The 22,839-nt window shown below is 49.0% G+C and overlaps 1 protein-coding gene across 1 annotated transcript; it reads left to right on the forward strand.

Moving 5' to 3' along the window:
* The first annotated feature begins 1,809 nt into the window (after positions 1-1,809).
* ARSA (arylsulfatase A) lies at positions 1,810-8,572 on the forward strand. The gene is made up of 8 exons (XM_015827923.1): positions 1,810-2,048; positions 2,756-2,996; positions 5,257-5,475; positions 6,200-6,369; positions 7,083-7,207; positions 7,299-7,426; positions 7,826-7,928; positions 8,265-8,572. Exons 1-8 carry the CDS (start codon positions 1,810-1,812, stop codon positions 8,570-8,572), a joined length of 1,533 nt encoding a protein of 510 aa, XP_015683409.1.
* The last annotated feature ends 14,267 nt before the right edge of the window (positions 8,573-22,839 follow it).

Below are 22,839 nucleotides of genomic sequence, written 5' to 3' on the forward strand. Positions count from 1 at the left end.
GGGCCGGCAGGAGAGGCCGTGCCGGGGCCGAGGCGCTGCTCCATCGGGGCTGGCGGGGCGCTGGCAGCCGGGTTGGGGTCTCGGGGGTGGGTGGGTGCTCTCCAAGCGCTCTTGGGGTTCCAGGCGCGGTCTCGCCTCCGAGGTCTCCTGCCTTGGGCGGAGCTGGGGCGGGGGCTGGACTAGAAGACCTCCGGGGTCCCTTCCAGCCCTAAGTCCGGCAGCGCCTGCCCGCGGCGTCGCGAATGGAGCCGGCTCTTTCCCCCCCTCGCCAACCGGGCGCCCTCCAGAGGGGCAGGCTTCGGCGTCCCTCGGGGCCAGCCCGCAGGAGCGGCAGCTTGGCGGTCGGTCCCGCGGCTCGGAAAGCCCCGAGGGCCGGAGGGCTTCTGGGGGGGGGGCTTCTCGTGGGATTCTGGAGGTGGGGGGAGGGCCGGGCTCTCTGCGAAAGTGGGTGGGGGGCATCCGCGGGGCCTCCTGCTGGGCTTTTTAGGGAAGGGTGGGGGGAGGGTGGGGAATTCCCAGCTAGAGAGCGTCTTTCTTGAAGCCGCCCGGATTCAGAGCACCCTGTACTGTTAGTCCTCGATTTACAACATTTACATTTACAGACCGGTCAAAGTTACAACAGCCCTGAAAAAAAAATGACTTGTGACCGCTTTTCACACTTACGACCGTTGCAGCATCCCCATGATCACGTGACCAAAATCTGGATGCCTGGCATCTGACTTGTATTTACGACGGTCACAGTGTCCTGGGGACACTTGATCCGCTTTTGCAAACTTCTGAGCAGCCAAGTCAAAGGGGAAGCTGGATTCGCTTAACAACCGTGTTGCTAACTTAACCTTTGCAGTGGTTCACTTAACAACTGTGGTAAGAAAGGTCGTAAAGTGGGGCAAAACTAACAACTGTCTTGCTTAGCAACAGAAACGTTGGGCTCAATTGTTGTAAGTCGAGGACTACCTTTAGTGCTGAGACGTCATTGGTCATATATATGGATGGATGACCTTTGGAGGGCTCAGGCTGAGGGTGATGGGTCCATCCTGGCCCTTCTGGATCTCGGCGGCTTTTGATATCTACCATGCTGGACCGGCTCTTGGGATTCAGAGTGGGGGGGCTGTTTTGCAGTGGTTCTCCTGCTTTCTCTGTGGCTAGTATCACTCAGTGTGTGGGGGGCTGTATTAAGTGGGGGGCCTCAGGGCCCCAATATCTCTGTTCCTTTGTAACATGTATACGGAGGTGGTAGGACGAGTCATCCAGCAGCCTGGGGCTTGTGGGATCATCAGTGTGCTCAATTCCAGCAAGATGGAGTGGCTGGGGTTTTTGCCCCCCCCCCCCCAGGGTCAAGAGAGTTGACACCTCTGACTCTGGATGGGGCAACGCTCCCCATGCAGGTCTGGCACACCATTTGGGGGTCCTCTTGGACTTATGGCTCCTGGACAGGGGAACCTTTGCGCAGATCCATCTTACGCACCAGTGGGTGCCTGCTCCTGGACTGGGAGCTCCTGAAATATCCTGTTATTGTCTTTATTGCTGTGTTTTCTAGGTCTTTGCCATATTTTTCCTGAGTCTTTTGTTCTTTTGCAGCCTTGGAGCGAGCGTGGGGTCTGCGAAGATCTTGAAGAGTCAACCTCCGGCTGAAGACCCTTCCGGTGACGGTTGAGTCCCACGTGCTGATCTCCTGATTGGAGAGCAGTGGGGTATAAACGGCGAGGTGGACCTTTGGCGCCCCACTCAAGCTGAGCCTTTGAGGGTGGCTTCGTGGCTCGGACAGACTTCCTGCTGACCTGGCCTGGCCAGCATCCCTTCTGGTCAACCATGTCAGCCTTGCCTCCGTCCTGGCTCCTCGCCCTGTGCCCGCTGCTGCTGCTGGCCTCCCTTGAGCCAGCCTACCAGCCCCCCAACATCGTCCTGATTTTTGCGGATGACCTGGGCTTTGGAGATCTGGGCATCTACGGGCATCCCACCTCCGCCACCCCCAACCTGGACAGGATGGCTGCCGAGGGCCTGCGCTTCACGGACTTCTACAGCAGCAGCTCCGTCTGCAGCCCTTCCAGGTAGAGTGGTCCCCTCCTATTCTTCTGATGGCCACCTCAGAAGAGTCTGGGTCCCCCCTTTTGTCAAGAGGGTTCATGGAGAAGACTCTTGGCCTCGGAGCCCGGACAGAAGAGCAACGGGGCCAAGAGCTGGAACCAAACCTCTTGAGGTGGCCTCTGTCTTCCAGCGTGGAGACCTTCCAGCCTTTGTGTTCCTTAGGGAGGACTTGGGACCTCCAGCTCTGCCTCTGATGGTGATTGGACCTCGCCCTCTACAAGTAGCCCTTGATTTAACAACCACAATTGAATCCAAAATTTCTGTTGCTAAGTGAGACAGTTCTCAAGTGAATTTTGCCCCCATTTACGACCGGTGTTTAAGTGAATCGCTGCGATTGCTAAGCTGGTCACACGCTTGTTAAGTGAATCTGGCTTCCCCCATTGGCTTTGCTTGTCCGAAGGTCGCACAAGGGGATCACTGCGGCCGTCATAAATAGGAGTCAGTGGCCAAGCGTCTGAATTTTGATCACGTGAGCCTGGGGATGGCTGCAGCGGTCGTAAGTGTGAAAAACGGCCATAAGCCACTTTTTTCAGTGCCCTTGTTACCTTGAATGGTCACTAAATAAATAGTTGTAAGTCGAGGACTCTCTGTATCTCTGGTTTTCCATTCATGCTCTCTCTCTCTCTCTCTCTCTCTCTCTCTCTCTCTCTCTCTCTCTCTCTCTGCGCAGGGCAGCCCTCCTGACGGGACGCTACCAGACCCGTTCCGGGATCTACCCGAGCGTCTTTTATCCCGACTCGCAGGGAGGCCTCCCGCTGTCCGAGGTGACGGTGGCCGAATTGCTGAAGGAGCGCGGCTACACCACAGCCATGGTTGGCAAGTGGCATCTGGGCCTGGGTCCCAAGGGCATGTTCCTGCCCACCAACCAAGGCTTTGACCACTTCTTCGGGATACCCTACTCGCACGACCAGGTGAGAAGCCGCAGGGGTGGCGTGGTGGGGATTCCGGGCTCCCTGGGACTGTCGTTCCACTTGGATCCCCTTGGGTGGAAGAGTCTGAATCCCAGTAGAAGAGCATCTTCGTGGCTCTGGGTTGACCCGTGGGGTCCCTGGTGCTGTCTGAACTGGGTGGTTTTCTTGCGGACGTTTCATGACCCAACTAGGGAACATCATAGTGCTAGGAGGGAATTGGGTTTGTAGAGTGGGGTGGGGGGGAGGAGGAGGAGGAGGAGGAGGACTGTGGGGTCCTTGGTGCTCTCTAAGCTGGGTGGTCTTCTTGCGGATGTTTCATGACCCAACTAGGGAACATCATCAGTGCTAGAAGGGAGGGGGGTTTATATATGAGTGTTTATATGTGTGTGTTTCACCTTGTCAGAGTTGCTGGAAGTGTTCTTGGTGGTTTCTTGATTAGGTTGCTGTTTACTGTCTGATTGTTTGTGTGAGTTGGAGATTCCTCGACTGCCGTATAAACAGAAAGCAAAGCCGTCTCCCTTCAGAGGAAAGAGGGCTGAGAAAATATCCACAAACCCCTCACATCCTGGACATGAATTGTTTCAGCTTCCCCCTCAAGACATCACTGTAGGGCATTGCCTGCCAAAACAACTGGACACAAGGACAGTTTCTTCCTCCGTGCCATCTCCGAGCTAAATCCCTAACTCCTTCATCACTGCTTCTTTCCAGAGATATTGACCCATATAGTAGTCTGCAACTTATGATTTAGGATCTATGATTTATCACTTCGTTATTTGTGTGTACTCTGAGAGCTGATGCACCAGAGATAAATTCCTTGTGTTTCCAATCACACTTGGCCAATAAAGAATATTCCAGTTTTTGCACAGATGAAGTCACCTAGATGGGCGATGAAACATCTGCAGGAAGACCACCAAGCTCAGACCCCGGACTCTGAGTCAGCTTGGAAACATGTGAACAGGACTTGGAATTCGTTCCAGAATGGAGGAAACCTTTCAATGCCAATCTGGAATGAACATAATTTCCTCAAGATTTTAAAAGCTAGATAAAACACTTCAATCATCTGGAGAAAATAGGAGGAGATGAAGGGAAGTTAGGAGGAATGTATGGAAGTGTGTGTGTGTGTGTGGAAGTGTGTGTGTGTGTGTGTGTGTGTGTGTGTGTTCCTCAGCTGCTGATGGCAGCAACAAGATCTTTCAAGGTTAGCAACTTTTAGACTTTTCAACTCCCAGAATTCCCCAGCCGGCATGCTGGGAATTGAAGTCCACTCCTCTTAAATTCACAGGATCGCCGGTTTAGTTGATCAGGCAATTTCTTTGACAATCTCTGCTCTGAAAGAACTCAAATAAAACCAGCCCCCCAGGCCTTTGGGGGTTATTTTCCTGGCTGAAAATTTGCAAATTGTATATAATGGTTTAGATCAGGGTAGTCAACCTTGGCTCTTTTATGACTCGTGGACTTCAACTCCCAGAATTCCTGAGCCAGCACAGTTGGCTCAGGAATTCTGGGAGTTGAAGTCCACAAGTCATAAAAGAGCCAAGGTTGATTACCCCTGGTTTAGATTTAAGACTAAGATTTACAAATAAATGACTGGATTAAACAGCTGCTTGTGGCTTCTGCTACAGGTGACCCCACCCAAGATGTCGTCACGGTCCCTATTTTTTTTGTTTTTGTTTTTAATATATTTTGTTAGATTCTTTAAGACGGCTGTGTTTGTGTGTGTTTGTGTATGTATGTGAGGTCCAAGCAACCAGAGGAACTCTTAAACAGCTGCAGCAAGCAACTTTAACCGCTGTTATTTTATTCAAAAGATTAAAATACAAAACCCAAAAGATAAAAAAGCACTTTCTGTTTCACTTTCTACAAATAAATTACAGTAACAGACGGTTAACGGAGGGCCTTGCCTTGCTGTGGTTTAAACCTGTTAACTATTTTTTTCTTTTTCACATACCGGTACACAGTACAATATAGGACAGGTCAGTTGGGTTGCAAATGGATGTAAAAGTTTATAAACCTTGGACTTTCTTTGCAAAGGGGGGGGGAGTTATTATTGTTGCAATCTATTTCTCAGTGTTCAATTAGGGGGGGATATTGTGTGTTTTTGTTTCTTTGTCCTTTTAATTCACATTTTTAAAATATTCTTGTCTGCAAGAATCTTCCCAGACTGCTTGCCTTCCCTGGGAACCACCGAGCAAGGGGTTGGACTAGAAGACCTCCAAGGTCCCTTCCAACTCTGTTACTCTAGTCTACGTTATTCTTGCAGGGCCCCTGCCAGAACCTAACCTGCTTCCCACCCCGTACTCGGTGCTTTGGGGTCTGCGACCAGGGGGTGGTCCCTGTCCCCCTGTTCCTGAACCAGAGCATCCTGGAGCAGCCCATATATTTCCCCCGCCTGGAGGGCCACTACAACAACTTTGCGCGCGATTTCATCCTGGATTCCGCTCAGCGCAAGCAGCCCTTCCTGCTCTATTACGCCTCTCACGTGAGTCTTCCGGGATCGACTTGGGATTTGGGGGGGGGGAGGTTGGGGGGGGGGGTAAACATCAGCCCATTTTATGCAGGCAGCCTTCGGCTTACGACCGCAAACTTTCTGCTGCTAAGCGAGGCAGTGAATTTTTCCTTCCCTTTGTAGGACCTTTCTCGCCTCGTTTGTTAAGCGAATCACTTAGTTGGTAACACGGTCGTGAAGTAGGGAATCCGTCTTCCCCACGGACTTTGCCTGGCAGAAGGCCAACAAAAGGGGAATCCCGTCACACACACACCTCCGGGACACTACGACGGTCCTAAAAGGGAGTCAATGGCCAAGCATTACTGAATTTTGACCAGGTGACCCCGGGGGATTCTGTCAGGTCATAAGGGTGAAAGACGGCCCTAAGTTGCTTTTTTCAGTCCTGTTGTAACTTCGGTCACTAAACGAACTGTTGTAAGTAGCCTCCCATTTATCTGGAGGGGCTGATTGAAAGCTTGATGGCCTTTGGCCCTGGGTGTCCTGGGGGCGATGTGCTTCTCTGTCTCTGCTTCTTCCACCACCACCCCAGCCGCCCCCCGTTCTTCGTATGTTTTAGCCTCCGTCCCCCTAATCATCTTTGTTGCTGTTCTCTGCATTCATTAATTAACTCAATTCAATTCCTATAGCTGCCCATCTCAACCCAATGACCTGGCCGGCTTACAGCGTTGATGTTTGTGTCTGTCTTCCCTCTGCGCAGCATACCCATTATCCCCAGTTTGGGAGCCAAAACTACACGGGCCGGTCCCTGAGAGGGCCTTATGGCGATGCCCTCCTGGAGTTTGACGCCTCGGTGGGCTCCCTCTTGCAGGCTCTGCAGGATGCCGGCGTCCACAGAAACACGCTGGTGTTTTTCACATCTGACAATGGGTGAGTGTGCAACCGGGCCAGTCTTTGGGTCAGGAACGGTCAGTTTGCGTCCGTTTAGCATCAAGGGTTGGAGTAGGCCAGGCAATCCTTTGTGACCATCGGTAACAGATCCTGCTGCCATGGAAGCACCTCGGCTTAGTCTGGGTGGGTTCTCACAATAGCAGAGAATCCAGTTTAACAGAACATCGTGGCTGTGTCCCAGAGGCGCTTTTCCCAAAACCGCCTGGATTTCCTTGGGAGTTTTTTCCCTTGAAAATCTTTTGCTTCTCATCCAAGAAGCTTCATTAGTTCTGGAGAAGTTCTTCAGTGTTCTTCAGAACTGAAGAAGCTTCTTGGATGAGAAGCGAAACTTTTTCAAGGGAAAAAAAACCCAAGAAAGTCTAGTTGCCATTTGGCAAACTTCAAAAAGAAGACTAGACAAAACATTTTTAAAGAAATTGTGCATTTAAAAACAAAAAAAGACAAAAACCCACACACATATATTGTCCTTCCTAGTTGAATGCCGATAGTTGTATTACAATAATAATAGTTCTCCCTCCCCCCGCCTTACAAAACAGGCCCAGAATTTATAGATGCAGGAGCAGGAGAACAATTTTTCCCCAGTAAAGGATTAAAACAAAACTGTTTATACGTTGCTTACTGTTCAAAACTTGCTTGGCTGCTCCTGAGGTCCAAGGATGATTCCTAAAACATCGTTTCTCGTTTCTTGGCAGCCCAGAGATGATGCGTGGCTCCCGAGGAGGCAGTGCGGGCTTGCTCAAATGTGGGAAGGGGACGACCTATGAAGGGGGCATGAGGGAGCCTGCCGTGGCTTATTGGCCAGGTCGCATTGCGCCAGGTGAGGCAGTGGGAGGGGCTTGTCGTGGGGCAGGGGCAGAGCGGATGTTCCTTCGATAAGCCCCTCGTTGACTGCTCTCTCTTGGCGCCAGGAGTGACCCATGAACTGGCCAGCACCTTGGACATCCTTCCCACTCTGGCCGCGCTGGCTGGGGTGCCTCTCCCCAACGTCACGCTGGACGGATATGACCTCAGCCCCCTCCTCTTGGGGAAAGGAAAGGTAGGCTTCCGGGGGGGGTGGGCTGGCGGGAGTGAGGGGGGGGGACTCGCTTTCCCTGTCCTGGAAAAGGGTCTCCATCATTCGGGCCCCGTTGGTCCCAAAGGCGCTTTTCTCAAGAGGCAACTCGACTTTTGGGGGGTTTTTTTTTCCTTGAAAACATTTCGCTTCTCATCCAAGAAGCTTCTTCAGTTCTTCTTGGCTGTTTTCATGCAGATGTTTTATGATCCAGCTAGGGAACATCATCAATGCTAGAAGGGAGGAGGATTTGTGAGAGGAGGAGGAGGAGGGGGGGTCCCTGATACTCCCTCAGCTGGATGTTTTGTTGCAGACATTTCATGACCCAGCTAGGGAACCTCATCAGGGCTAGGATGATGTTGTCCTCTCTGATTCTTCCAACAGAGTCCCCGTCAGACCATGTTCTTCTACCCGACGGCTCCCGATGAATTATATGGGGTTTTTGCCGTCCGCTACGGCAAATACAAGGCTCACTTCTTCACCAAAGGTGAGCCCTTTATTTATTTATCAAATTTATATGCTGGCCATCTCACTGTCAAGAGACTCTGGGTGGCTTACGACCTCCTAAGAGCAGCTGTAGAAAACTTTATAGATGATGGATGACAGAAAGAAATAGATATAGAGATAGATAGATAGATAGATAGATAGATAGATAGATAGATAGATAGATAGATAGATAGATAGATAGATAGATAGATAGATAGANCACAAAGTAACTCTGGGTGGCCTACACAGTATTAGAAAGATAAACCCCCCAGGAAGGCCAGGCGCAATGAAACGGCCAATGCCCAGCTGGGCCTCCCGTCTCTCTTTGGACCCCCAGGATCCTTCAACAGCGCCGCGACCCCCGACCGGGCCTGCAGCGGCTTCGCCAACCTCACCCCCCGGGAGCCCCCCCTGCTCTTCGACCTGGAGATGGACCCTGAGGAGAACTACAACCTCCTGCAGGCCGGTGCCCAGAAGGCCGAAATCCTGAAGGTCCTTAAGGAGACCCGCCTGCTGAAAGCCGCCTTCGACGGGGGCATGACCTTTGGGCAGAGCCAGCTGGCCTTGGGCAGCGACCCCTCGCTCCAGCCTTGCTGCTCCCCCCAGTGCAGCCCCAAGCCCTCCTGCTGCCGCTGCGCCTCCTAGCCCCCCTCCTTCCTCACACACCCCGTCACCCACAGCCCACATCTGGCTCTGGCACCCGTGGACAGAACAGCGCGTTCATTTTAACACGTTCCCAAGGAGTTTCTGCAATTGCTTTTTTAATCGGGGGGGGGGGGAGAATCCCATCTTGCTTTCTGAGTCGGGGAAGCTCCGTGATCAGGAGCAATCTATCCTGCTGGATGAGATGTTCAGGTGACCATCCTTGGCAGGGAGAGGATTATCTGTTTCCTGCAGCTGCACCTCTTCCCGTCTTTAAAACTTCAAACTCATCAGGAATGAAGATAATGCGCCGTTCTTCCCTGTCAGAGACCACTGGGGTTGGAGGCTGAAGGGAACTGGAAGTTAGTGGATCTGAAGAGGAAGCTGCTACACAGGGCATGGAATGATAGAGCTGGAAGGGACCTTGGAGGTCTTCTAGTCCAACCCACTGCTGAAGCAGGAGAGCCTAAGCCTTAAGTTTCTTTCCGCTGCTTTCTTCAAAGATGGGGAAAAAATGCTAATCGTTTTAATTTGAAGTTTAATTTTAATTTGCAAGTCTTTTTTCATGCTGTGGACACTGAGTGTGGATATCATACTGTGGACGTTGACAAGAAGTCCTGGGTGATTTTTCTGCATTTGGAAAATAAATTCTGATTTCTTAAAAATGTGGTAGTTGCCCTTGAGTTACAACCGGTCCCTTAGCAGCCGTTCAGAGTTACGACTGACCTTCCCCAAAAAGTACTGATGACCCAGATTCAAGTTCCAATGGCCGCCCCTCCCCCCTTGAAGTGCTCCGGACTGGCCTTCATCTGTGGCTGTTTGCGTAACCGGCATTTACTTCTAGTTTCTGGGGGGGGGGAAACACCCCTTGCAGACAGTCTGTTTGGTGCATAATCATGGAAAAAGAGGTCATAAAAGATCACTCACAGGTCATAAAAGATCACTCACAGGATGACCTGCTTAGTGGCCAGCATTGTTCATAATCCTGGTTCCTGGCTCAGTTACGGTTGCGAGTCGAGAACTACTCTATTTTATTATTATAACTGTATTACAGTCATACAGTTTTAGGTAGTAGTCCTCAACTTATGATGACAATTAAGATAAGATAAGATAACCTTTATTGTCATTTTTATACTGTGGGCACGATGGCACACATCAACAATGAAATTTAGTTGCCCGCTCTCAAAGTGAAACACATACATGACACACACCTAAACATACTATGAACAACATATGTATAGACCCACACCCCTACATACACGTAGCAAATAAATATTAAATACTGTCCATCTTGAATATATAATGGAAGGAGGAAGCTTGAGAGTTCGCAAGGTTAATGCTGGATGGGATGAAACTCTGGCTGAATTTGGATGTTCTGCTTTGGATACCACGAGCTTTTAGTCCTCAACTTACAACCACAATCAAGGTTGCTGTAGTCCTTGACTTACAACCACAGCTGGGCCCCAAATTTCTGTTAATAAAAGGGTTGTTAAGTGAGTTTTGCCTCATTTTACGACCGTGTCTCAGTTAAGGGAATTCCTGTCGTCGTTAATAGCAGGGTGGTTAAGTTGTCAAGCCGAGGACCGCCTGTGCGAGATGTGTGTGTGTGAGAACCCTGTGGACATAAAGCGGGACGGCAGTTTCTTGCTCTCTTGGAATCCCAAGACTGCAAACCCACCGACAGGATTGCACCTGGCGCAGTGCCATCAAGGGGCCATCGGTCAGGCCCCCCTTTTTCCACGGAGGACCTCTCACCCACGAGGTCCCCTCCATGGCCTGAGAGGGAGGCCAGTCACAACCAGTTCCCACCAGTTTCTGACCTGGACAATGGCTGGGAGCCTCTGCGGTCAGCGCGGCACTAAAACCCTTGCAACCTTCCAAAGCAGACTTGTTTTAGGCACAGGTGGTAGTCCTCTAGTTATGACCCCCATGGAACCCAACCTTTGTGTTGCTAAGTGAAACATTCGTTTGGTGAACTTTGCCCCATTTTACGACTTTTCTTGCCACGGTTTTTAACTGAATCAGTGCAGTTGTTAAGCTAGTGACACGATTGTTAAGCGAACCCGTCTTCCCCCCCCCTTGACTTTGCTTGTGGCCAAAGAGGAACCATGTGACTCCCCCAGGACACTGCAACCATCGTAAATAAGAATCAGCTGCCAAGCATCACGTGACCGTGGGGAGGCTGCAACGGTCGTAAGTGTGAAAAACGGTTAATATAAGTATAAAGACCCTTGTAGAAGATGTTCAGGCCTCCAGAAGCTCCATTGCAATGGGTTTCAAACATGGCACCTTTAAGAGGGCTGGACTTCAACTCCCAGAATTCCCCAGTCAGCCTCGCTCTATTGTGTAGACCAGGGGTAGGCAACCTTGGCTCTTTTATGACTCGTGGACTTCAACTCCCAGAATTCCTGAGCCAGCACAGCTACCTACCCCTGGGGTAGACATTTCACCAGCTTTGCCATGACCACCAGCTGCCTCCTCAGCAGTTCTTTGGACCCCCATTACGGCCGGGCCTGTGCGAATCCAAGACAGGGTTGACTTCACTCCAGGAATTCCTCCACGCCGAAGGCCACCGGTCTGGGCCAGGAGTGGTTGAGTGGCCCTTCCCTTCCGGCCAGAGCCGTCTCCTAGCAACTCAGAAGGAGAACCCGCTGATGTCGGCATCTGAGTGCTGTGGCACCACTTGAACAATGGAGAACAGAGGCCAGGAGCCGTAGCTGGGGATGGAGACCCAGCCAGGGCTGCTTCTGCCAATCGTGGTCTTGCTGCAGTTGTGGGGGACACAGGGCTACAATCCAGAGAGTGAGTAAGGTCTGGAAGAGGAGGAGGGGGAAGGAGAGGAGGAGGAGGAGGAGGAAGAAGAGGAAGAGTGTGGGGTCCCTGGTGCTCTCTGAGCTGGGTTGTTCTCTTGCAGATGTTTCATGACCCAAACTAGGTAACATCATCAGTGCTAGAAGGGAACGGGTTGCATAGAGGAGGAGGAGGAGAGGAGTAGGAGGAGGATGAGGAGGATAGAATAGAATATCTTTATTGTTATTGTGTAACTCACAACGAATTTAAGTGCTGTCCACAGTGCCCCTGTTGAGGCCCACACATTGTTGACTGCCCAGTAGGGGCCTGTTTTAAGCCCACCTGGGACTCCACAATATCCTTGGGACACAGAGCATTTCCCAGTTGTAGGAACTGGGGGGAGCCAAAGAGGACCCATCAAAGGCTGATCACCTGATCCAACCATCCTCTAGTCTAAAACCCTAAAAAGACCAAACACGACAATTTTGTTCCCCGATGGTCTCAGTGCCCAGAGCAGTCACGTTGCTACTTGATCATTGCAAGGTACCCTTAAATACAGCTCAGGTTAATTATTTTATGAAGTTTGGTTGTTACCCGAGACTTTTAATTCCAGATGCGGAGTTCAGGTTTGCTATTTCTAGCAGCCACACCCTCTGTGGGCAGTGAATCACCTACCCGAGGCCTTCATGGTTGCATAAAAAACCTACAACATGCCTCTCCTTTATAAATACCTGGAGCAGTGATGGGGGGTGATGCAAGGAACGGCCCCATCGATATATCCTTCCTCACAAATCCTTGAGGAATTACTGTATATCATACTAAATCATAATAAAGAAATAATCTACCCAGAATTGTTGGACACCCCTGAAGATCTGGGCCATAAACACCAAAGAAGGTCAGAATGCTACTAAGAGCCCGTTAAGTAGCCCAACAACTGCATCTGCCTATGAGTCCCAGCTGTCCTAGACAGCTTGGCCAATGAAAGAAATGCTGGGAACTATAGTCCGACAGTAACTAGGGTACCCGATGACTCTAAACATACAGAGCACCAAGCAGAGGTGAAACTGAGTGACCTGTGACAGCCATTCCCATTAAAGGACCCCTGTCAGAAATCTCTGGACGGTGTCAAAGCTGCTTTTGCCACCGCCCCTCCTACTTCACAGCCAATCAAATGTCCCCACAAGAGTCAACCAAGAGGGACATCAGCATAGCCATCTCCTGCTTATGCTGTGCAAGACTACTGCCTCTGATCCCGGAGGTCATCCAGAGCCTCAGGTGACTTAGTGCTCCAAAAGTCCCTCTAAACCCCTTTCAAAGTTCCAGCTGACCGGTTAACCAGATATATACATAGGTGTGCACACACACACAAACACACACACACACACATTTTCTTCTTGAGATGATAACTGCAGGCATTGACAATCTTGCAAAGCAACAGGTGCTGAAATAGCCATTCCAAAAAAATAAAATAAAAATCAAGATCTACAGGAAAGGCTTTAATTAGTCCAGGTCCAGGTCACCGTCCTGGGTGGAAACATGTTTCCTGCAAGGTTCCGGTCAGGATGGCAAGCAAACAGATCCAGAAGTAGGGTGTGGTGTGATTGATGTCAGGCCAGGGAGAGCGAGATTGGTGCAATCTTTCCATATTTGAGGAGCTGCCACAGGAATCAATCTTCAAAGCAGCTGAGGGCAGGTCAGGAAGAAACAGATGGAAACTAACCAAGGAGAGAACCAACCCAGAAGTAAAGAGAAAGTTCCTAACAGGGAGAACAATCAACCAGTGGAACGGCTGGCCTTCAGAAATTGTGGGTGCTCCATCACTGGAGGTTTTGAAGAAGAAACTGGACAGCCATTTGTCCAGAATGGTATAGGGCAGGGGTAGGCAACCTTGGCTGTTTTACGACTCGTGGACTTCAACTTCCAGAATTCCTGAGGAATTCTGGGAGTTGAAGTCCACGAGTTGTAAAAGAGCCAAGGTTTCCTACCACTGGTATAGGGTCTCCTGCTCTAGCAGAGAGTTGAAGATCTTCAAGGTATCTTCCAACTCTATTATTCTGTAACTGGAAGGAATGCCAGTTTCTGCCCCCGTGTACCCTTTCCCATACTATTGGGCAGGTGAATCCCCTGATGGTTTGGTGGCTTCTACAAAGATCTGCTCTGGCAGTTCCACACAGCTAGAGTGGGATTGTCTTAGCCCCAATCCAACCCATTTCACTGTTTCCCCTTCAGCCTGCGGGAAGCGGCCCTTGGCGCCCAAGCATGGCAGAAATGTGCGGATTGTGGGTGGCATCGATGCCATGCCGGGAACGTGGCCGTGGCTTGTCAGCATCCAGATCCCCTCTTCCAACGGACCTCGGCACTCGTGTGGGGGGTCCCTCCTGACTGAGCATTGGGTCCTCACCGCGGCTCATTGCTTCAAGACCAAGAAGAGGTGTGTACAAAATCGGCATCTGACCGGATCTCTGTAGCGAAGAGGCTGGTGAGACTGACCCTGGGCAAACACTCAGCGTCGCTCACTGGGGAGATGGGCGGCATACAGTATAAATAAATAATATTAACCCGTGGAGGTCTCAGCCCTGGGTTTGGAATATGCAATCTTTCTCGGCGTGTTCATGATCTGCAGTAGTCAGCCTTCGGCAGGGTGTCTTCAGAGGCTGGGCTAGAAGGAATATGGAGCTGACCTTGGGGTAGGAAGAAGCGAGCCATTCAGGGTGGACTTTAAAAAAAAAAAAAAAAAATCACACGGTCCAGAGTTTGAAGGAAGTGTGGGAAAGAAACTGAAGGTAACCCCAGGCTTTCTAGATTCTCTTACCTTGCCCTAGATTAGGGGTAAACAACCTTGGCTCTTTTATGACTGGTGGACTTCAACTCCCAGAATTCCTGAGCCAGCCATGCTGAGGGGAAAGGGAGAGGTTTCCAAGCTGAGCCAGGCTGGCTCAGGAATTCTGGGAGTTGAAGTCCACAGTCATAAAAGAACCAAGGTTGCCTACCCCTGCCGTAGGCCTAGGCTGCTTTATGACTGGTGGACTTCAACTCCCAGAATTCCTGAGCCAGCCATGCTGAAGGGAAAGGGAGAGGTTTCCAAGCTGAGCCATGCTGGCTCAGGAATTCTGGGAGTTGAAGTCCACGAGTCATAAAAGGTTACCTACCCCTGCCCTAAATTGAGGGCAGCGTTCCTGAAATCCCTGAAACCTTGACCTGACCTAACTCCCATTAACTTCAAAGTCTATCCATGTTTCCTTGTGTCCCATCCGATACCTAACAAAATCAAAGCGGGGTTATCTACATGGCACCGTAGTGATATTTCTTATTTATGGCCCAATTAGTCTTATCTTCTTCCTTTGCCTTAATCCGGTGGCAAAGACGGCACAATGAAATCCAACTGAATCTGTTGGAGAGCCACCATCCTGGTTTGGGAAGAGGGCTTAAGTGAGGAATTAGCCTAGACTCACTACACATTTCACTAGACTCCCAAGGGAGAATTGCCAATCTGGGGAGATTCCTGTATTATAGGCAGTGAACAATAAAGTAGCTAGTTTGAGGTTGAAACGTATGAGACTGATTGGATGTAGTGGATGTAGAGGAAGAAGAGGGGATGGAGTTAAGTGCCTCCTCACCTATGAACTGTTACATTGCCACAAACAATCTAAGCCCAATCCCTCTTAAATTGTGTTCACTGTTATCTGGCCCCAATTTACTATTGACCCTTAGCTGACTAGTTTCTTAGGTACATAAGCTTGAACAATAAATCCCTTCTGAACTGCATGGTCCCGATCCTTTGCATCCTTTATTTGCTTAGACCAGAGGTAGGCAACCTTGCCTCTTTTATGACTCGTGCACTTCAACTCCCAGAATTCCTGAGCCAGCATAGCTGGCTCAGGAATTCTGGGAGTTAAAGTCCACGAGTCATAAAAGAGGCAAGGTTGCCTACCCCTGGCCTAGATCTAATGGACGAATCTCACCACCTTCTAACCTGCTAAACATACCCTGACAGGTTTCAGGGTGTGGTTACAATCTCTTCCTCCCTTCCCCACCCAGCTCAGGACTGTGCAGTTTCTTGTCTTGGGCCCCACTCTGGAATGTGCTGGGTCCACCTTGGGAAACTGTGGCATTCCCAAGATTCCCCCCACTCCTTTTCCAGGTCCACCTTCCATCACATGCAGGTGGTCCACCCGGCCAGGCCATACTAACCTGGCCACAAGGAATTATTATTAGCAATGATTGCTACCTAGCTTGAGGAAGCACCCTTCTTGACAAGCTGGAATTCGGGGAGAGCTTTCTCTCACGGGCTCCAGCGGGTCTCCTCCTAACCGTGCTCTGTTTTTCTGCAGCTCGTTGCATCTTTGGCGGATCGTGGTGGGCGCCACCGATCTTTCTGAGTTGCCAGACGATGTGCAGATACACACTGTGAGCAAAGTCGTGCTCCATCAAGACTATAATCCTCTCACGGAGGATAATGACGTCGCGCTGATAGAGCTGGACAGCCCAGTGGCCTTCAATGACTACGTGCAGCCAGCCTGCTTGCCTCGGGTCACGATGGGCTCTGAGACCAACTTCACAAGTTGCTTTGCCACTGGCTGGGGAATCACCGCTGAAAACAGTAAGAAGATGGACGTCCGCATGGGCGAACGAGGAGAGCTTTGAAAATCCTGCCGGGCAGATATTGCCGAGTTCCTAATTAGCTTTTCTTTTCTGCTGAAGCGTGCAACATTTCCTTACCCTTCTCCCTTCAGATTTGACAGGACAAGGGTTAACCAAAGTTTATCTTTCATTGCACGCAGGTTATGCTCCCTGCATGTGTGTGCATGTGGGAGGGAAGGAGTGTGTTTCTTCTAGTTAGCTCCTGCAATCTTGAGAAGATCTAGAGATGTTATGAAGTTTTAGCTCATACCATGAGCTGCCCTCTTCTACTCCAATTAAGGGTACAACGGAGCTAGAAGGGACCTTGGAGGTCTTCTAGTCCAACCCAAGCAGGAGACCCTATACCATTTCAGACAAGCAGCTGTCCAGTCTCTTCTTAGAAGCACCCACAACTTCTGTTCCACTGGTTAATTGTCCTCACCATTAGGAAGTTTCTCCTTAACTCTAGGTTGCTTCTCTCCTTGATGAGTTTCCATCCATTCTTTCTTGTCTCGCCTTCTGGTGCTTTGGAGAATAAGTTGATCCCTCTTCTTTGTGGCAGCCCCTCAAATACTGGAATACTCCTGTGTTCCCCCAGTCCTTCTTTTCATTAAACTCGACATACCCAAATCCTTCAGCTATTCTTCATATGTTTTAGTCTCCAGGCCTTTAATCATCTTAGTTGCTCTTCTCTGCACTTTTTTTCCCCAAAGACTCAGCATCTTTTTTGCAATATGGTGACCAAAACCTGGATGCAGGATTCCAGGTGTGGCCTTACTAAAGTTTTATAAAGCATTATTGTTCTTTAGACACTTGTGGAGGTCTTGTGATTAGTTCTTAAGTAATCTGGGGCAGGGGGTGTTGGGAAAGGAGGAACTGCGGACATCCATGACACGGCAGAAGCCAAATTAATCTATTTCCTTTACTTGGAGGTGTGAAGACCTCTGATGTTTTGCAGGAAGCCAAACTGAATATCTTGGACACCCAGAAATGCAACAGCAGTCATTGGTATAATGGGGCAATGAGTCCTAACACCTTGTGTGCTGGTTATGAGGAAGGAGGGCTCGACACCTGCCAGGTAAGGACCCCCTACTCTTACTCTGCTAGCCTCGGTCTCGTGGTCAGCCCCAGTTTGCTTTCCTTCTTCTTTTATGATGAAATGACCCCTTTCCCCACAGTCCTTGAAATGCAGGCCTGCATCTTGTTATCTGCTTCTGCTTCGTTAATCAAGGTGTCCCCGTTGCAATCAGTTTAAAGGGCAGCCTGATTGTCAGCCTCTGTCGGCGTTTCCTGCTGACACAGGAAAACAGGATTCAAGCAGAAAAATCGATGCCTTAAACGAGGAAATCTATTTTTAAAGGATTGTAACTTTTTAATTAACTGCACCTTACTCCATTTCCTTTGTCTCTCTAACAAGTCCCGATTCATAAAAAGGTGACTCAGCTGAGCCACGATCACACTTGGCCAATAAAGAATTCTATTCTATTCTATTCTATTCTATTCTATTCTATTCTATTCTATTCTATTCTATTCTTCCATTCCCATTCCCATTCCCATTCTATTCTATTCTATTCTATTCTATTCTATTCTATTCTATTCTATTCTATTCTATTCTATTCTATTTCTATTTCTATTTCTATTTCTATTCCTGTTCTGTTCTACTCTACTCTACTCTACTCTACTCTACTCTACTCTACTCTACTCTACTCTACTCTACTCTACTCTACTCTACTCCATTCCATTCCATTCCATTCCATTCCATTCCATTCCATTCTATTTTATTCCATTCAATTCCATTCCACATTTTCTATTCTATTCTATTCTATTCTATTCTATTCTATTCTATTCTATTCTATTCTATTCTATTCTATTCTATTCCATTCTATTCCATTCTATTTCCTATTCTATTCCTGTTCTGTTCTGTTCTGTTCTGTTCTGTTCTGTTCTGTTCTACTCTACTCTACTCTACTCTACTCTATTCCATTCCATTCCATTCCATTCCATTCCATTCTATTCTATTCCATTCAGTTCCATTCCACATTTTCTTTTCTTTTCTATTCTATTCTATTCTATTCTATTCTATTCTATTCTATTCTATTCTATTCTCGAAACTGTCTTAGGAAAAGGGGATGATTATTTTGAGAGAGGAGAAAGACAGGAAGAAGGGCATTTGTCTGAAATGGCATAGGGTCTCCTGCTCAAGCAGGGGGTTGGACTAGAAGACCTCCAAGGTCCCTTCCAGCTGTATGACAATTCTATGACTTTGCCAGTCTCATTTCTCCCCCATTGCCCATCACTGCTTACTTCTCCTGAAAAATTGCACGGGGTGGTTCAAGCCTTAGGCNTGGGCTTGGCCCGAGACCACCTCACAGGTTTGCTGTGGTGGGGAACATAAGGGTCAGGGAGACTAAGTCTGCTTACCACCTTGAGTTGCACATAAAAAGGGTGAGATAAAATCACAGCCACAAGAACATCCCCTCTACAGGAAATGCCCCCAGCAATATCAGCAATAAGGCGGTCAGCCAGAAGCGGTCTCGGTCTTGGGGTCCATCCTGGTTTGCTTTCCTCCCGATTTGATGATGAGGTGACCCTTTCCCCACAGTCCTTGAAATGCAAGCTTGCATCTTGCTACCCGTTTCTGCTTCGTTCATCAATGTTCCTGCATAACAATCAGTTTAAAGGGCAGTCTGAACCCCAGCCTCTTCTCGAGTTCCCTGCAATTTCCTGCTGACGCTGGAACCGCGATTCAGACAGAAAAATCAATGATTTAATCAGGAAAATTCACTTTTTAAATAATTATTAATTTTTTTTTAGACTTGACACGAAGAAAGCTGTTGTTAAAGCAGAAACGTGATGTACTCTAGGTGTTTACATGGATCTGAATGGGCCACTTTCTATCGGGTAACTGGTGATACGTGCACAAGCCCCTATGAGGGAATGGAAAAGGTCTAGTACTCAAGGAGAAAATGGTTAACTAGGTACATAGCGGTTACCCAGTAAATAACAGGACAGCAGCGTTCCAGTGTTTTGAGGGGCTGCCACAAAGAAGAGGGGGTCAATCTATTTTCCAAAGCGCCTGAAGGCAGGACAAGAAGCAACGGATGGAAACTAACCAAAGAGAGAAGCAACTTGGAACTAAGGAGAAACTTTCTGACAGTGAGAGCAATTAGCCAGTGGAACAACCTGCCTCCAGAAGCGGTGAATGCTCCAACACTGGAGGTTTTTAAGAAGAGACTGGACAGACATTTGTCCGAAATGGTGTAGGGTTTCCTGCCTGAGCAGGGGGTTGGACTAGATGACCTCCAAGGTCCCTTCCAACTTTATTATTATTATGAAGAGACTGGACAGACATTTGTCCGAAATAGTGTAGGGTTTCCTGCCTGAGCAGGGGTTTGGACTAGATGACCTCCCTTCCAACTTTATTATTATTATTATTATTATTATTATTATTATTATTATTATTATTATTATTATTATTATTATTATTATTATTATTATTATTATTATTATGAAGAGACTGGACAGACATTTGTCCGAAATGGTGTAGGGTTTCCTGCCTGAGCAGGGGCTTGGACTAGATGGCCTCCAAGGTCCCTTCCAGCTCTATTCCGATTGATTGAGAATCATATACATGACGGATTCATTCCAACCCAGTTATGGATATTTAGGCAGCATCCATGCTGACGTTATCCATCCTGGCAATGCTCTGGGCCAGGTCTCCCCAGGGCTTCCGATCTTGCTCTGCTCCTTTGAGTCGTTCTGCGCTCAGCTTTGAGGGTATCCAGCCAGGCCATGTCGTCTGGGGGGGGGGGGCTGGTTTCCTTTTTCCGCTAACTCTTCCAAACAGATTTGCTTTCCCTGCATGATGTGGACAAAATAAGTCACATGCAGTTTTGTGATTTTGGCCTCCGGTGACTTGCTTGGTGTTACTTGCTCCAGTACTTGCTTCTTCGTCACCTTTGATTATAGATGAAGTGGTAGAAGAACTTGACTTCCCTGGCCAGGGGCAAGAGATGCTAAAACCAGCATCCTTAAGCGGTGCAGAAGTACTGATGGCTGATTGGAATGTGACAGTTGGAGAAATGGAGGAATCGGGCAGCAGCAGCAGCAGAAGAATACAGTCAGTCAGCCAGGACACTTCCTGGTGCATAGCACTGGCTGTCAGGTTTTCCCCAGCCAGGTCCCTAGGAAAGAAAAACCCTCGGCTCCATTTGATTTAAGTGCTAGATTCGTTTACTAAGGATTAGTGGTTGCAGTGAAAGTAAAGCTAGATCTGAATATTCCTATGCAAAGAATAGAATAATAGAATAGAATAGAATAGAATAGAATAGAATAGAATAGAATAATGGAATGAAGTAGAAGACTAGAATAGAATAGAATAGAATAGAATAGAATAGAATAGAATAGAATAGAATAGAATAATGGAATGAAGTAGAAGAATAGAATAGAATAGAATAGAATAGAATAGAATAGAATAGAATAGAATAGAACAGAACAGAACAGAACAGAACAGAACAGAACAGAATAGAATAGAATAGAATAGAATAGAATAGAATAATGGAATGAAGTAGAAGAATAGAATAGAATAGAATAGAATAGAATAGAATAGAATAGAATAGAGCTGGAAGGGACCCTGGAGGTCTTCTAGTCCAGCCCCCTGCTCAAGCAGGAGGACCTATACCATCTGAGACAGGTGAGTCCAGTCTCTTTTTAAAAACTTCCAGTGAATGGAGCACCCATGATTTCTGGAGGCAACTTCTGTTCCACTGGGTTAATTGTCCTCCCTGTCAGGAAGTTTCTCCTTAATTCCAGGTTGCTTCTCTCCTTGATCAGTTTCCTGCCATTGTTTCTCGTCCTGCCCTCTGGTGCTTTGGAGAATATTGTGACCCCCTCTGCCTTGTGGCAGCCCTTGAGATACTGGAATAACTGCCATCATGTCTCCCCTATTTCTTCTTTTCTTTAGACTGGCCAAGAGTTACAAATTTTCCCCTTCTCCCCAGCCCCCCCCCCCCGATTGGTTCTTCATCATCCAGTGGGGTGCCGTCAAGGTGTTTTGGGAACTGCTCACCTATTTGATGTTCAAGGGATGCTCCAAAGGTTTTGGGATTGCTCCCAAGGCACCTATGACTATTGGTACAGGTAGTCCTTGACTTGCGATGGTTCATTTAGTGCAGGGGTAGTCAACCTTGGCTCTTTTATGACTCAGGAATTCTGGGAGTTGAAGTCCACGAGTCATAAAAAAGCCAAGGTTGACTACCCTGGTTTAGTGACTGTTCGAAGTTACAACGGCACTGAAAAATGTGGCTTAGGACCATTTTCCACACTCATGACCATTGCAGGATCCCCAGCGTCACGTGATTTACATTTGGATGCTTGACAGCTGGTTCATATTTATGACGGCCGCAGTGTCCCGGGGTCACGTGACCATCTTTTACGACTTTCCAACAAGCAGAGTCAATGTTGCAAACCAGATTCACTTAACCTCGTTACTAATTTAGCAACTACAGTGATTCACGCAACAACTGTGTCAAGAAATGGTAAAATGGGACAAAGTTCACTTGACAAATTTCTCATTTAGCAACATGAATTCTGGGCTCAGGCGTGGTCATATAGGGAGGACTTCTGCCGCCCCAGTGTTCCCCTTTTGCTCAAGTGACGCTTCCCCCTTTGCTCTCTCTCTCTCGCTCTCTGCAGGGGGACAGCGGAGGCCCATTGATGTGCAGGACCTCCACCACCTCTCTGTTCTACATTTTGGGGATCACCAGCTGGGGCAAGGGCTGTGGGGAGGCGAACAGCCCAGGAATCTACACTTCTGTTCGGCATTTCCTTGAGTGGATCCTGGGAGAAATGATTGAAATCGACGAAGGGACCACCCCAGAGGAGGACCACCCCCCAAAGCACAGGCCGAAGAGTTCTGTGACCCTCCTCCCCATCAGAACGGTGACTTCACCACCCGTAGAAGACCTGGAAGAAAACTTCATGGACGGCGCTGCAGAACCCTTCGTCATGTCCAACGAGGGCGAGGAGGATGACCAAGAGGAGGCCACTCTGAAGGCCCTGTTGAGAGAAACAGAGGCCACGATTGCCCTGCAAGACCCCTTTGTTCCATCGGGGTTTTTACCTCCATCTCTAGAACCTCCGTACGTCCCTCTGGAGCAGCTGGTCACCTTGGAGCCGCCCTTCTATGCCAAAGAATTACCTCCGACAGCGTTGCCTCTCCCGTACGTCCCCAGAGAAATCCCCCCGACATCTCCGAAGTCTCCCTTCATTCCTCCCGAAGTCAAGATCAGCGTGGAGCCTCCATACGTTCCCGAACAGGAGCCTTATCTCACTCCAGAGCCCCCTGTTCTCCCCACAGGGCCCAACTATGTCTCCTCCCTGTCAGCTGATAAGATAGGGTCCCATCTCTTTTTATTTGCAGGGTCCTCTTCTGGAAGACCTCTAGAACCTCCACGTATTCCCTCAAAGATATCCCATTCTATTGAGGACCCCTACACTCCTCTAGACCCCCCTTACACTCCTCCAGTTCCCCCCCAAGCTCCCCCAGATCCCCCACACACTCCTCTAGATTCCCCATGGGCTCCTCCGAACCCCCCCTACACTCCTCCACGCCTTCGGTTTATCCCCCCGGTGGCAACCGTCCCTCTGGAGAGGCCCTACCTTCCTCCCGAGACACATCGCCGCATCGAGCGCCCTTATACACCTTCGGGAGACCTATACATCCCCCCAGAGTCCCCCTTTGTTCCTCCAGAGAGCCCCAGATTATTGCAGCACCCCTACACCCCCAGGCAGCCCCCTATCACTCCTCTACAGCCCCCCTTCATTCCCAAAGAGGAAACCGCTCTCCTGGAGCAACCTTA

This window comes from Protobothrops mucrosquamatus, unplaced genomic scaffold, assembly GCF_001527695.2.
Source record: "Protobothrops mucrosquamatus isolate PMUCROS unplaced genomic scaffold, P.Mucros_1.0 scaffold4072, whole genome shotgun sequence".
NCBI lineage: Eukaryota > Metazoa > Chordata > Lepidosauria > Squamata > Viperidae > Protobothrops > Protobothrops mucrosquamatus.